The sequence below is a fragment of the Tiliqua scincoides genome, chromosome 2 (assembly GCF_035046505.1).
Source record: "Tiliqua scincoides isolate rTilSci1 chromosome 2, rTilSci1.hap2, whole genome shotgun sequence".
NCBI lineage: Eukaryota > Metazoa > Chordata > Lepidosauria > Squamata > Scincidae > Tiliqua > Tiliqua scincoides.
In genome coordinates this window covers 217,460,105-217,473,625 of record NC_089822.1, presented here as the reverse complement: position 1 = coordinate 217,473,625, position 13,521 = coordinate 217,460,105, and the positions used below count along the sequence as shown (strand labels likewise).

At 38.7% G+C, this 13,521-nt stretch overlaps 1 protein-coding gene across 2 annotated transcripts in view; it reads right to left on the bottom strand.

Annotated features, from left to right (window-relative positions):
* The window catches only part of CACNA1D (calcium voltage-gated channel subunit alpha1 D), a 277,638-nt gene that overhangs the window by 31,266 nt on the left and 232,851 nt on the right, over positions 1–13,521 (bottom strand). For both annotated transcript variants that reach the window (XM_066613921.1, XM_066613922.1), the window contains exons 33-38: positions 11,145–11,304; positions 9,248–9,375; positions 9,010–9,106; positions 8,016–8,118; positions 5,808–5,909; positions 121–251 (exon numbers count right to left, since the gene is read on the bottom strand). In XM_066613921.1, the coding sequence (XP_066470018.1) occupies positions 121–251; positions 5,808–5,909; positions 8,016–8,118; positions 9,010–9,106; positions 9,248–9,375; positions 11,145–11,304 (721 nt within the window). The remainder of the gene's footprint in view (positions 1–120; positions 252–5,807; positions 5,910–8,015; positions 8,119–9,009; positions 9,107–9,247; positions 9,376–11,144; positions 11,305–13,521) is intronic.

The following is a 13,521-nucleotide window of genomic DNA, read 5'->3' as shown; positions in this document are numbered from 1 at the left end:
CCCAAAGTGTTTCAATAAAATACAGTCCTCGTGGCACTGCTTATTCCACCCACAGTCATTTACCTGTTGTTATCAATAAACTTGCAAGAAAGTTAGTTAAAGTGTAGAAAACAAAATCACCTGTAGTGCAACTGTGGTGTTCTTTGCAGGGTATTTCCCCACCAATCCTTGTTCTTTCCGTTTCTTGAATTTCCTAAAGTAGTCCTGTATCAGGAAGGTGGCATAGAACTTCCCCACGGTTACCTCATCATCTAAATGAACAGACCAGACAGATCTCTCCCAAATCAGCACATTTCATTAATAGCCATATATACTCTTATCCAGCTCAGGAAAAGAATGTTATGGGTCTATTGACACAAGGGTTTTTTTATAAAAAAATAGAACAAGGCAGTCTAAATCTAGCATAAAGCAATTTTTAGCAAGCAAACTGAACTACATAGTAGCAGCGAATAGGTGAGCTACTTCTCAAAAAGAAAATTTTTTTTACAGAAACTCAGAACGGTAACTATCTTTTTAAAATGTGAATAGCTACATGGAATTTAAGATGCCAACTGATCAGTTTGAACCAAGTGTTTTAATAAAAGCTAGAATAGGAGGGCCTTTCATCTTTTGGGATTTAATTTTTGCTATTAAACTAGAATATAGCTTCTCTGTCTCCCTGAGTAGCCATAAGGTTATATTCCTTTTAAAGACATTACAAATCAGGGCACCAGGGCAAATCCGACCATCTTAAAAATATATTCATTAAGTTGAGAGTTCTGCTTTCTGGGGTGTTGAAAAACTTCAGTAGTTGTATGGGACAGAGTATAATACTTCCTTTTGGAGGTAATAGGCAGCCCTGTGCTATTGGACTGTCCCTCTGGGAGAACAAGTGTTCTGCCAGCGTTGGCTGCCATAAGGCAGCCTTAAAGTGTGCTCCACTTTACAGTGTGTGCAGCATATACTGCTGGAGTACTGGCAGGAAGATCAGAGTCTTCCTGTGCAGAGGCTTCCTGCGCAACCATACTGGCTACCTGCCAGAGCAGGTGAGACAGCACAGATAGTGGGGGGAATGTGGAATGGGTTGGGGAAGGGGCAAAACCAAGTGGGAAGGGGGGGGCAGAACTGCAGCCAGGAGGCTGTGGGGGGGGGATCCAGTGGTGATGGCATGTGCTGGATCCTCTCCTTATCTGCCACCTCCCTGCTCCTTTCTCTCCCCAGATTTGCGTCAGCAAAATTGGATAGCCTTGGGCAATTGGTTTCCAAATATCTGTATAGCTTAAACTCTAGCTTAAAAATGGTTCAGTCCAATAATAAATGCTATTATGGCATTCACCCATACATTCATATACATAGATGCTATTTTACTGTGCAAATCTGTGTTTTTTCCTCATGGGTCAACTTTTATAGACAGGTTTTTTGTGTGTGTGTGTTTTTTTTTTTCAGATAACCCAGTATGGTCATGGGACATGGTTAATTCTTGTACAATATCTGCCATCATTGGTATTTTAGCAATGAAACTTTTATTAGCTCCCTTACTGTCATGCAATAGAACACTGTCTCATTTTCCTGTTCTGCTCCGGTTCTAGGAAATAGAAGTCACTAATTCACTGGAATATCTTTAAAAAATGTCAGCTTCAATTACCTATCTCCATCATCTATATATATACTTAGAGAGATTTCTGTGATAAAACAAATCCTTTTACATTATCTGCATTTCCACATGATTCCATTATAGACTGCATTAAACAATAAATGTCAGAAAAAATAAACCTTGAGATGAGCTGCATTCCTGACTGGAATAACAACAGAGCAAGTACAGCAGGGCTAAAACACTGTACTGGTGTTTTAGTTCATGCAGTGGTACAAGGTCAGAGTGGTTTACAGAACAAAAAAGTTTTAAAGTAGTGTGGTTGGTAGCCGAGTCTGTTCCATCTCTTAAATAGCATCATGGAGCCTGCTCTCACCATGTGAGAAATGCCTTATCAAAAGGTACTCAGGTCCATAAACCTCCACTGATTACAATGCAATCAGTCCAGCACCCTGGCACTCAATCCTAAGAGCAACAACTATTTTCTGTTTTCACCATACCTATTTAACTACATCTCATGGGATTGATTTTGATGCTGCATGTGTAATCTATCTCAGGAATCAGTTCTATTAGCCAATTCCTCTTTTTCTTGAGAATATATCTGAATGTTTTTTGTCTTTGGTACAACTGGTGCTGAACAGAATAGTTCATCTGAAAGCTTCACGTACACTCTATTGTGTACCTGAAGCTCTGGCATAAACAGAATTCTTCAGAACTTCAATGTATTTAAGGCAACTCTGTGTCAAAATGATGAAGTGTAGCTCCTGAAGGTGTTCAAACATGTAGAGGCTCCTGCTCTCCAACTAGGATAGGACTAGATAGGACTGACAGTATGGGTGTTCCATTCCAATCAGTAAAATTTGTGTCCACATAGCAACCACAAGTAAATGAAAACAACACTGTGTTTGCCAATAAATGGAAATGCATTCACTTCGTCTAGGTTTTCTTGAATAGAAAAAGCTATTTGTTGATTGATGCTGTAGTTTTGCTGTAGCAAAAACTAAGGAAAAGACTTTTCTATACATGACATCTGTAAACCTGGAGAACATAACAAATGACTTTAGAATCAGTTTTGTTAAAATAAATGTTTGTTGCAACATGCCCATGATCAAGCTCCCTACCAAAACAATCCCTCATCCTTGTTATTTCCTCTGAAATATATGAAGAGCACAAATAAGGAAATATGTAAATGGTTATAGGCAAACAAACACATGAAATGAAACGCTTTCTACCATAATGATGGACAAACTTACAGCATGCCTCCAGACTGACCTATCATATTTTACAATAATTTTTGGCAATTGTAAATGTGGGTACATATATAATTCATATCTTCAAATCAGCTACCTTTGCTCACTGTTTCCCAATTTCAACGACTATATGTGCAAAAGTGACATTCCCACACCATGCTTCATAGTCAAATAGGAGCACAAAATTTGTCTGAGGTATTTTTGATTTATTTTGTGCAAGACAGAAATAGATACGTGAAAGAAAGCAGCTAAGCAGAAGTGCTAATACTGTATATTAAACAGATGGAAAACAACATTAAATGGAGATTCAAAAGGATGTATTTCAGCAAAACAAATCTTGAAAAAAAGACAAGACAGTGACAAATGAGCTTTAGTGTGCTCTGAAGGGTAAACGATGGAGAATTTAGAGGAAACCTTGGAGTTAAAGCAAGGACAACGGACTTTAGCAGCTTTCTGTCCTCTTTCCATCTTATGTCATTAATTCATTTTAAATTGCACTTTAATTTTTGAAAAATAATTTGACATTTTAAATAAAAAATCTCTTTCTAATTATTAATACATGAAGAAATGAATTTATAGACACAATTTATTGGTGTTCATTATTTTCAGTTAAGTCAACTTAACTAAAATAAATGTCACTAAAATAAATATTTGGTTATTTCTTAACCACAACATTAAATTTGTTCAGGTTCTGTTTGGGAGATATGATACATATTTAATTGAATGAAAGAAACTGATGGCCTAATTCTGTTGAGGGCCTGCAGTGGCCCTGGAAAGCAACATGTTCTGCCGATGCATGCTGTTGCAAAGCAGCGTCAAGCTCTGGTGCGTGCTGTATCCAAAGCCACTTCCTGGGCCTGATTTACCTGAGCAGATCAATGTGGAATTGTGCCAGCCATATTGCTGGTGCAGGTCCGCTTTGACTCATTGCAGCTGCTGGGGCTTACCCAGGGGCAAGGGGACAAACATCACTTATTCCAAGGAGACCTCTAGTAGTCAAAATACCCCATGATGCAGAATAGCCCATGCCAGCACTGCTGCATTGCTGCATGGGGATTTAGGTAGGATTGGGCTATGAGTGATTATATCACTAGTAAGCAACTTGGAGTTAGGCCAACTGACGCACTGTGCATGTTGCATAATTATGCACAATAATGTGCATAATTTGTCTATTAAAGACTAAATGGTTTAGTCTTTAAAGTCTTCATGTATGGTGTATCTTAAATTGCAGTTTCATACCTCTCTTTTTTGACAGAATGAAGTACAACTTTTTCTATATGGAATCATTTTCATTCAGATATCAATAGTTACAATAAAATGCATTCCTTTTTCACTGGAATCTATGCTCTGCAAGCATTTGACTGTATCTGTTAAAATAATTTCCATACTGTGCTATTTTCTGCATTTTGATGACATTCCTCATTATTTTGTTCTAGGTAAGCTAACTGTACTGCATTTTCAAAATATGTCTATATAAATGAATATTAGCACAGCTGAAAATCAATATTCACCTGGTAAGCAGAAATGAAATAATTAGAACTTTTAATAGCATTCTGAAGAGGAACTTATTATGATTAATTCTAAGCGTATAATCAGTAAAGGCTCTCCATGTGCTTAATTTAGGCAGGCACAGCTTGCTATTCTGAAGCATGCATCAGTATTTCAATAAACAGAGGGGGAATCAAGTTGGCGAGAGGCAACACTAATTCCATGCCACCACCCTAAAACAGAATTGCTTCAGAATATTCTGAAAAGTTTGATAGTTGAAAGGAATAGAGGCTGCAGAAAAAGCTCAAGCATATAGTTACGACAATAACAAAGCAATTCATCTAGGCCATGCAAGCACTCAGGTGTCAGACTAGAGCAGAATAAAACAGAGATGCAGTTTTAATTGTGCAGTATCAGTTTGCTAGATAATGTTTGGCATCTTCCCATTTGCAAGTTCAAATGACACCACCAGCAACAAAGTCAATGCTTCTTCTTGGGCCAAGCTGAAGAGTAGCATGCTCTCTCTTCCCCAGGGACTGAGGATGTGCCCTCTGAAGAGAGATTGGCCTCTACCACCATTGGAAATGAGATCTTGGAGTCTTACTTCCAAACCTGAGTCAGAGCCATCTGGAGAGCTTTGGTAAAACTATAAAAGTACATAAAGCTATAAAAAGCACTGGATGGTAAACTGAAATGTATCAGTCTTTCGGATGTCTGAGATGGGAGTGATTTGAATTATACTGTGCAATAGATCCTGCACCTTTAAAACAGGACAAGCAAATCAAAACATCATTTAAAACCTACAGTTTATACTGATTTCATACTGAAGACATATAGATGGGTTTATAATAAATACGTGTTCATATAAGCCTTGATATGTCTTAATACTGAGTTGAGTATTTCTGAACAATGTACTAAAATTAGTGGAATAATAAAAAACCCTTAGGTTGTACTTCAAGCTCCAAAGAACTAGTGCAAAACTGGACTAATTTCAACATCCGCAGAGAATGGTTACTGAACAGAAAAATCAAGAGCAAAACGTAGGCTCTCTATTAATTGAGCAAAACATTATTATGAAACCTATATATTGACATGTTTAGATATAATTTACAACAATATTAATAATTTTAGGATTTCGCTCACTTAAACACATTCAACTAACTATTCATATTTAACAGAAATGTGTTTTTGTTAATCAGTGTTAAATAATAAATAAGGCTGCAATCCTATGCACACACTTTCCTTGAAGTAAGCTTCAATGAACACAATTGGATTCACTTCTGAGTAGACGTGAATAGGATTGTGCTGTCTTAAATATCTTGAACAAGTACCAGTATCAGTGTTTTGCCATTTAATAAAAACTAATGTTTTGCATTTAGCTATGCATTTTGCAAAATACTAAATACTGTTAATAATAATAGTGTCAAAGCATTTCTTCAAAACTTTAATGATATAGCGACATTCAATATATAAAAACATATAAAGATCATATCACTAACCACCAGCTGGAGGAACGACTTGATCAAGGAGCTTCATACTAGTTTTTTTCCAGATTTTCTTTATAACTGCTCTGAGTTCTTCATTTGCTTGCTCTAAGTTACCTGAAAAGAGAGAGAAAGGGAGGGAGGCGTGGTGGGGGCTGCATTTCTAAACTCTAAGTTGTTAGAAACCAATGGGGAAAAAGTTACCATGACAATTCCTTTTTACTTATTGTTATAATGCAGGGGTCTTCAAACTTTTTGGCAAGAGGGCTGCATCAAATATCTGGCACGGTGTCAAGGGCCGGAAAGATAAATACATTTTAAATATAAAATTTAAATAAATACATTAGAGACAGAACTTAGATGAATGAATAAATGAATGAAGGGGCTTTAAATTCCAGGATTTCTCCAAGCACCCAACACACACCACAGTAATAAAGGACACACTCAAATGGACTCCCATTCTCCCACTCCACAAGCAGCTTACTTACATGTGCAGAAGTAAATACAACAAGCACATCACAGGAAACACCCGGAGCACGTTCTGAAGGCTATGGAGGTCTCCCCAATCCTCAGAAAGCCTAAGGCCTTCAGCCCAAAAATGTCACTTCTGGTTTTTCGAGAAAACCAGGAAGTGATGCTTTTAGGCCTTTAGAAGGTGTTCTGAGCCCTCAGAATACCTTCCAGACATGACTGGTCCAGTCACATTTGGTCAAGTGGGCCAGAGGCTTGCAGGGGTCCAGACACTTGTCACGGACTAGACAGACACTCACCACAGGCTGCGTCTGGCCCCCAGGCTGGGGTTTGGAGACCCCTATCGTAAAGACAAGAGCTGAGTGAAAGTTGAGTGGTGTTTGCAACCCTCCCTCCCCATAAAATACATCTCCTACTTTTGTGACTGGGGCAGGTTGCAAAATGGGGTAATAATATTTGGCTACTGCAAGTGAGGGCAGGAAGCAGTGATCTCATTCTGATTAGGTTTTGTGTCATTATCATGCAGCCAAATCTATGTGATATGGCATGATGGTAAGAACATGTGACAAATAAGTGAAGTCTGTTGAGAGGAAAGGCAATGCTTCCTAGTGTTATTCTGACTTGGCTTCATGATGGGCATTTGCTTCAGCATAGGAAAGGTGGAATATAAATTTTTCACATAAATAAAAAAAATAAATGTTACTGTGCCTGGTTGGCTGTGATGATGTAATGGAATCACATTTATACATGTTCTCTGATTGGTTGGGATGGGTTCAAGAATTCGACATTGGTTTATTAACAAAGACAAAGCACTGAACAGCATGCAAACGAAGAATGGCTGGGTTTTCCTGAAACTTCCTTATACCTGTCTTTTCATAAAATGCTCATGGGCAAAAATGTGGCAGGATCCTCATGATTCCAGATTCCTTAGGATTCACAAAGAGAGTAGATTTAGAGTATCTGGTGCCCCATTTTAATGATATTTCACCGTGTGCAAACCTTCCTCTTGTTGATTGCTATGTTCCTACCTGTGCTAAAGATGCTACAGAAAAGGAAGCCAGTGTGATAATGAATGAATCTCTCTAATTTTGGAGGCCCATACATGTACTGAAATGGAGACCCCCCCAATACACTAAAAATCTTGAAATGAATGTTATGCTTATTTTAAGTGTTCTTTGAATGTGTACTAATTCAGTGATACAATTACTTTAATATCTCACAATCACTCCAACACTCATTGGCTTGGATCCAAAGACAATGTAGCATGAGCAGAAGGTACAGCCACTTGCAAAAGGGGGGATTTTTCTAATTTCTGCAACTAAAGTTCAAGGAAGACAAGAAGTAACCACTATAAAGAAAGTTTCTTCTTGCACAAATCAGATAATACACAGCCTAGTATCTAGACAAGTTATATGGTACAAGATTGCTGTCAGCAGCACTGGATGGCTTGGAGCTAACACGGATAATTCTGTGTATCATGTTTGACAGGTCAAGGGTTTTCTTTATAACATTTTTGACAGTACAAGAAATTGTCTTTTAGACAGTACAAGAAAAGGTTTTTCTAGAAGCCTGGAACTCAGGCCAAATAACTCATTTGGGAGTATATGTGCCTTTCAGAATATGTGCCTTTCAGGCATATGTGCCTTTCAGAATGCCTAAAAGGCTGGTCACCACTAATCATATTCCCTGTACAGACTGAGCAATCATTTCACAAGGCAAAATGTAAGAGTGCTTTGGAAATGCGCATCTTACCTTCTGTTTTGATCTTCAGGGCTGTCCTTACTAAAGCAAATAAAGTAGCATTAAACATAACTGTTCCATCGCTGTTTAGGGGCATGTTCATGGCTACCAACCTCTGCAAATGTTTAAAAAAATAACCAAATACAAAGAAATCTCAATTTATGCTGGTCATATATTGAAAAAAAGCAGATTCAGATGAAGAATATTAGATAAAGTCACAGTGATCATTACTGAGCAATGGAGTTATGAACGCTATGTGGTTTATCCCATAGCCATGTCTCTAAAGAATTTCTGATACAAGAACAAAACATATATAGATGTATAAGGTGCAATTTACAATTGTCACAGACAGCTAGAATCTTAAGGGCACAATCCTAACCAAATTTCCAGCTCCAAGGTAAGGGCAATGCAACTCCGAGGTAGGGGAATAAGCATTGCCTTGCCTTGAGGAGGCCTCTGTGACTGCCCCCAAACTGCAGGATGCAGCACATGCCCCACTGGCACAGCTATGCCAGTGCTGGAAAATCGGTTAGGACTGTGCCATAAAATAGCTAGTAGGTGTTAAATAGTTCATATATATTATACACCACTTTAAAAGTAAACGCTTTTGAAATTAGTGTTTTGTTTGTCCCCGGCTGAGAAGTATGTTGGTTTAATATTCTGTTTTGGATTCTGCTCTTGGTTTTGGTTGTATTCTGTGACAACTGTTGCTGCAAATTTCTTATTGATTTTGTATTTTATTGAACTGTCCTTTTAGATTGTAGGTTGCTTTGTAGTGCAATCCTACGCATGTCAGTAGTACAATCCTAATCCAAAGTCAGTCCCATTGAATTTGGTGGAGCTTACTCCCAGATAAGCGTGTATAAGATAGCAGCCTTGTATACTCCCTTTTTAGGAGGGGAAAGGCAGAATAAAATATCTTTAAATAAATAAATAAGACTAATGATACTAGGCAGAAGTACTGATACAATAAAGAGCAAATACTTTGAAAGATGTAAGAGCTTACCTTGCATGCAACTCTGTGAGGACATAGTTTACCAAAACCAAGAGGAGGCTGAATGCGACGCAACAAGGTAACAACATCAAGGTGTTTTATTCTCCCCCTACAAGAAATGTACAGTTATTAATCAAATTGCTCCATCTGTTGTTAAATTGCACTTAGATTTGTTTTGTTTTGTTTAATTTGCACTACTCCTAGTTTATTGGCAGGTTCATAGTACACGACAATGACATGTCTCACTTACTTTGCTTCAGGATCATATTCTGACCATATTCTTTTAAATTCATCCAGGTGATGTGGACCAAGAATAGACCAATCACGTGTCAGATAATCAAAGTTGTCCATGATGACAGCCACAAAAAGGTTGATAATCTTTAAAACAATTGAAGGAATTATTTAGCTAAAAACATTTATGTTAACATAGAACAATGCAAGTGATCAATGGTTTTCTACATGTGTGTGACAGTTTTAATATGCATATATCACATAAAAATCAGCCCCGTGTCAGAAAACCAGGCTCAGGAAGGGGGATAAATACAGTGGAGGCCTCTGCTGCCATTCCTGTCCCCTTCCCAGGCTGGATCTGCCCCTCCCTGTCCTCCTCCTTACTAACATCTTCTTCCCATCTCTGTTCTGCCCTCCCCCTGCCAGCCAGTGGAGACCTTACCTTTTCTTGTGGGCCCAAGCTTCTGACTGGTGCCAGTAGGCTGGAAAAGGCCTTTGCATTGGTGCCATGAGCCTCCACGCTGCTGCAACGTGGCTTACGGCACATTCGTATGAGTGCACACGCTTGTCCTAGTAGGCAGGACAAGATTGCACCGTGTATTTAGTGGGGTTTACTCTTAAGTAAGTGTGCATAGGATTTCAGCCAATGCTTCCAATCTCCTAAAATTACTACCAAAGAGGTAACATAGTTGTTATCATGCTCCTGGGCAATATCGTCTTGTTAATATTGTTTTTATATGATATGATGCATGTTGTATAGAATGTGTGGGTGAGTGTGTGGAGTGTGACTGATGTGATTGTTGTATATAGTTATTTATGTTTGTATCTCAAAGGTGCATCAATTTCATTGTGCTGTAGCACAATGACAATAAAACTAACTAACTAACTAACTAACTAACTAACTAACTAACTAACTAACTAACTAACTAACTAACTAACTAACTAACTAACTAACTAACTAACTAACTAACTAACTAACTAACTAACTAACCTAGTTTTTTCAAACATTCAGGCTGCCAATAGGCAGTTTGCACATCACTCTAAGATGGTATGCTTATAGCAACCCTGTATAGCAAGAACATTTTTGCTCAGTAAGCATTTAAATAACGTTAGTGGGTGTGCAGGGGGATTGCTTCCCAATCTGTAAATAATTGAAACTGCGGAAACTGGGTCTATGGATAAGGGGACCCACCTGTACATTTCTTAACCACAATCAACTTCAATCACCTTTAGACAGAATGCGTGTGTGGGGTGGGAGGGAATAACCATGAGTACAATCAATTGGGAAGCCCTTCCTGCTGGGCTCAGCCCTATATGACTCCCCCAGCATATTTTTACTTGTAGTTGCCTTTTACTAGGTCTGTTTATGATTTTTTTTAAATCGCTGTTTTTGCTGCTGATGCTGCTTCACTCTTTTTTAATCTGGGGATCCTGATTTAAGAAATCTTGCTGTTTTAATTGCATCTGCTCTATGCTGCTATGAGGTTTGAGAGGACTGTCAGGGTTGTGCACTGATTTTACTTTGCATATGATTGGTTCATTGTTTTCAATTTTATTGCTATCTTTACAGTTTTGTATTTGATTGGTTTCTGTATTTATTTTGAATTTCCTTAGCCACAAGCTTTAATGGAAAACGGGTAGAAATGAATGAATGAATGAATGAATGAATGAAAATAAACCTGAAAATATGGATCTTGCAGTAGATTTTCCAGTAAGTAACCTCAGTCCCAGTTGAGTGGAAATCCATGCCTCAGGCTATCAGTATTTATTGACATTAATTGCATTTGATTTTGACCACATTAGACTATTTTATTTAATAGGTAACAATATACTTTATGAACCCACAGCATTATTCTTTAAGATCTTTTCTTATTCTCCATTTCAATGTTAAAAGACTTCCCAGTTCCTAGACTCACCAAAAAAGCACACAGCATGTAGAAACTGATGAAATAAATAATGGCAAAGTTGCTCCCACATGTGTATTCTTCCCCTAGATTAAAATCAGAGTCTGGATCACATCTTTTTCCAGGCATACAGGCCAACATGATTTCTTGCCAAGCTTCTCCTGTTGCACACCTTTAATGCGGAAAAAAGCAAGAGAAAATGAGCTACACAGCATTGTTCAATTCAGAATTATTACTAGTTGCCAACAGTGTTCCCGCATACTGTTGTATGATAACATGGCATGAAAACCCTACACGTGTACAGGCATGTTAAGGAACAGATATGTACAGCCATTGTTGCCCTGCCCTAGCAATCACAAAACTAAACAAACGTCTGATCCTGCCCATGAGATATTCATGACCCACCATCTCAGTGTAAGTTACTTGTGTCAGGAGCAGGAACATGGCCCATATGGTGATTCCCAGGCTACTTAGTATAGCCATTGCCCACTGCATCATCAGACTGCAATGAGGGAGAAAGAGCAAAAACAAGACAGACAAATACAACCTGCCTTCCTAGCTTCATTTGCTGCTTCTGTAATGGTAATGACACCCCTGCACAGTGGCTTTTAACCATCAACATGCCCCACATCACTGGTGTACACCCATGATCATAGTTGGAGATCACTGTATGGTGAGGCTGACCTATCCCACTTCTTCTCTTGCTGGTTTGTGATGAAAGAGTTGTGTAGTAAGCTGGGGCGTGTACCCAAATGGGCGCAGTATACGTTGGATGGCGGAGAGGCAAACACACAGACAAGAAAATTCAAAGGGCTTCAGAAAAGCTTTTTACTGCATTTGCAAACAGGTCCACCACACAGAAATGATGGACAAAGAATGGGTTACAGTGTTACAGTTTTTATAGGGTCTTCTAAATAGAGGAGGGGTACAAAAAGGGCACAGAGAAAGAGGGGGTAAACATCCTTGGAAAATTACCAAGTAATCAGACAGGGAGCAAACTCAGCATCCTTATCGGTTTGGAATGTTCTGTAGGAAGCACAGTATAATGTTTATTGACAGGGTGTTTACATACGGGATGTTCGTTACCGAAGGTTTGGTAATCAATCACACCACTTTACCCTAATCGTTTCGTCTCACACCCTTTTGTTTCTTACCATCTGTCCTTCCTTAGAGGCCCATATTTTGCATATTCGGCTTATCTTGTTTAGCCAGATCTTTCTGACGTGGAGGATGGCTGATGCTGACTAGTAGCATTCCTGAGCAGGGGTCAGAGAAGGGCCTAAACCAGAGGGGCATGAGTTTGGGAGCCAGGCATTGTGGGTACCTTAGCAGTGTGAGCTAGCCGCCCTGGGTCCCTTTAGGGAGAAGGGTGGGATATAAATAAAGTTGTTTATTATTATTATTATTATTATTATTATTATTATTATTATTATTATTATTATTATTATTATTATTATTATTATTTTGGGGCCAGGTGGGAGAGGGTACATTGCTCCTCACAGTGGAGTGGTGGTTTTCCACCTTCTCCGCTGGGGGGGGGAGAAAGTACTGACCAGAGGTGCGTGGCAAACACCATGAAATTGGCCCTCCCACCCACTCTTTTCCTCACACGGCTCCAGACGGAGCTGTGTCTGGGGCCATGCAAGTGTGGAGGAGAGGGTGTGTGTGTGACCTGATGGCAAGGGGGTGTCACTTTGATGAAATTCTGATAATGTGGCCTATTCTCAACAAGCTCTGACTGCTCAAGCAAAGTTGACCTTCATAGTCTGTGGGAGGGCAATGTTTTTGTACCTGAATTGTTTTTTGCCATAGCAAAAGGTAGATTGTCATGTCCAGGCCCTCAAAATGTGTGGTACTTTTTAAATGATGCATGCATGGAAGAATCCACAACATTCTGCCTTCTTTGCCAGTACATTCATCAAGGGAACACAGGCTTACATGGTACATTTACTGGCTTAACTCTCAAAACAATTACAATCAAATGGGAGCGCAGTGTACATTTCGTAGCTGAAATCTTAACAGTGATTGAATAAAAGCTGTAAGCATTAATTATTCTCAAACTAATAGGAAATTGCATCCTTATCTATTGTCATATACCTTGAATACCTTTGTACTTTCATTGGGTACAAAGTTTATCATGCAGTATCAGAGACATTATGTTCAAGTCTGGTAACACTAGCATTAAGAAAATGCTTTGTTTTATTGTTTTATTTTTAATGACTTTCCTTGGGAATAAATTGTCACTTTTTCAATAGAAAGTCACTTATTCTGCAGTTTTGTTTTAGGAGATGACTCCTGACTAAAAAAAAATGCAGCTAAGTGGAACAGCCCATAGGATTGGGCCATAAAACTAAAAACTGAGGCAAAAGGTGTCTTTTCTTCAGAATGA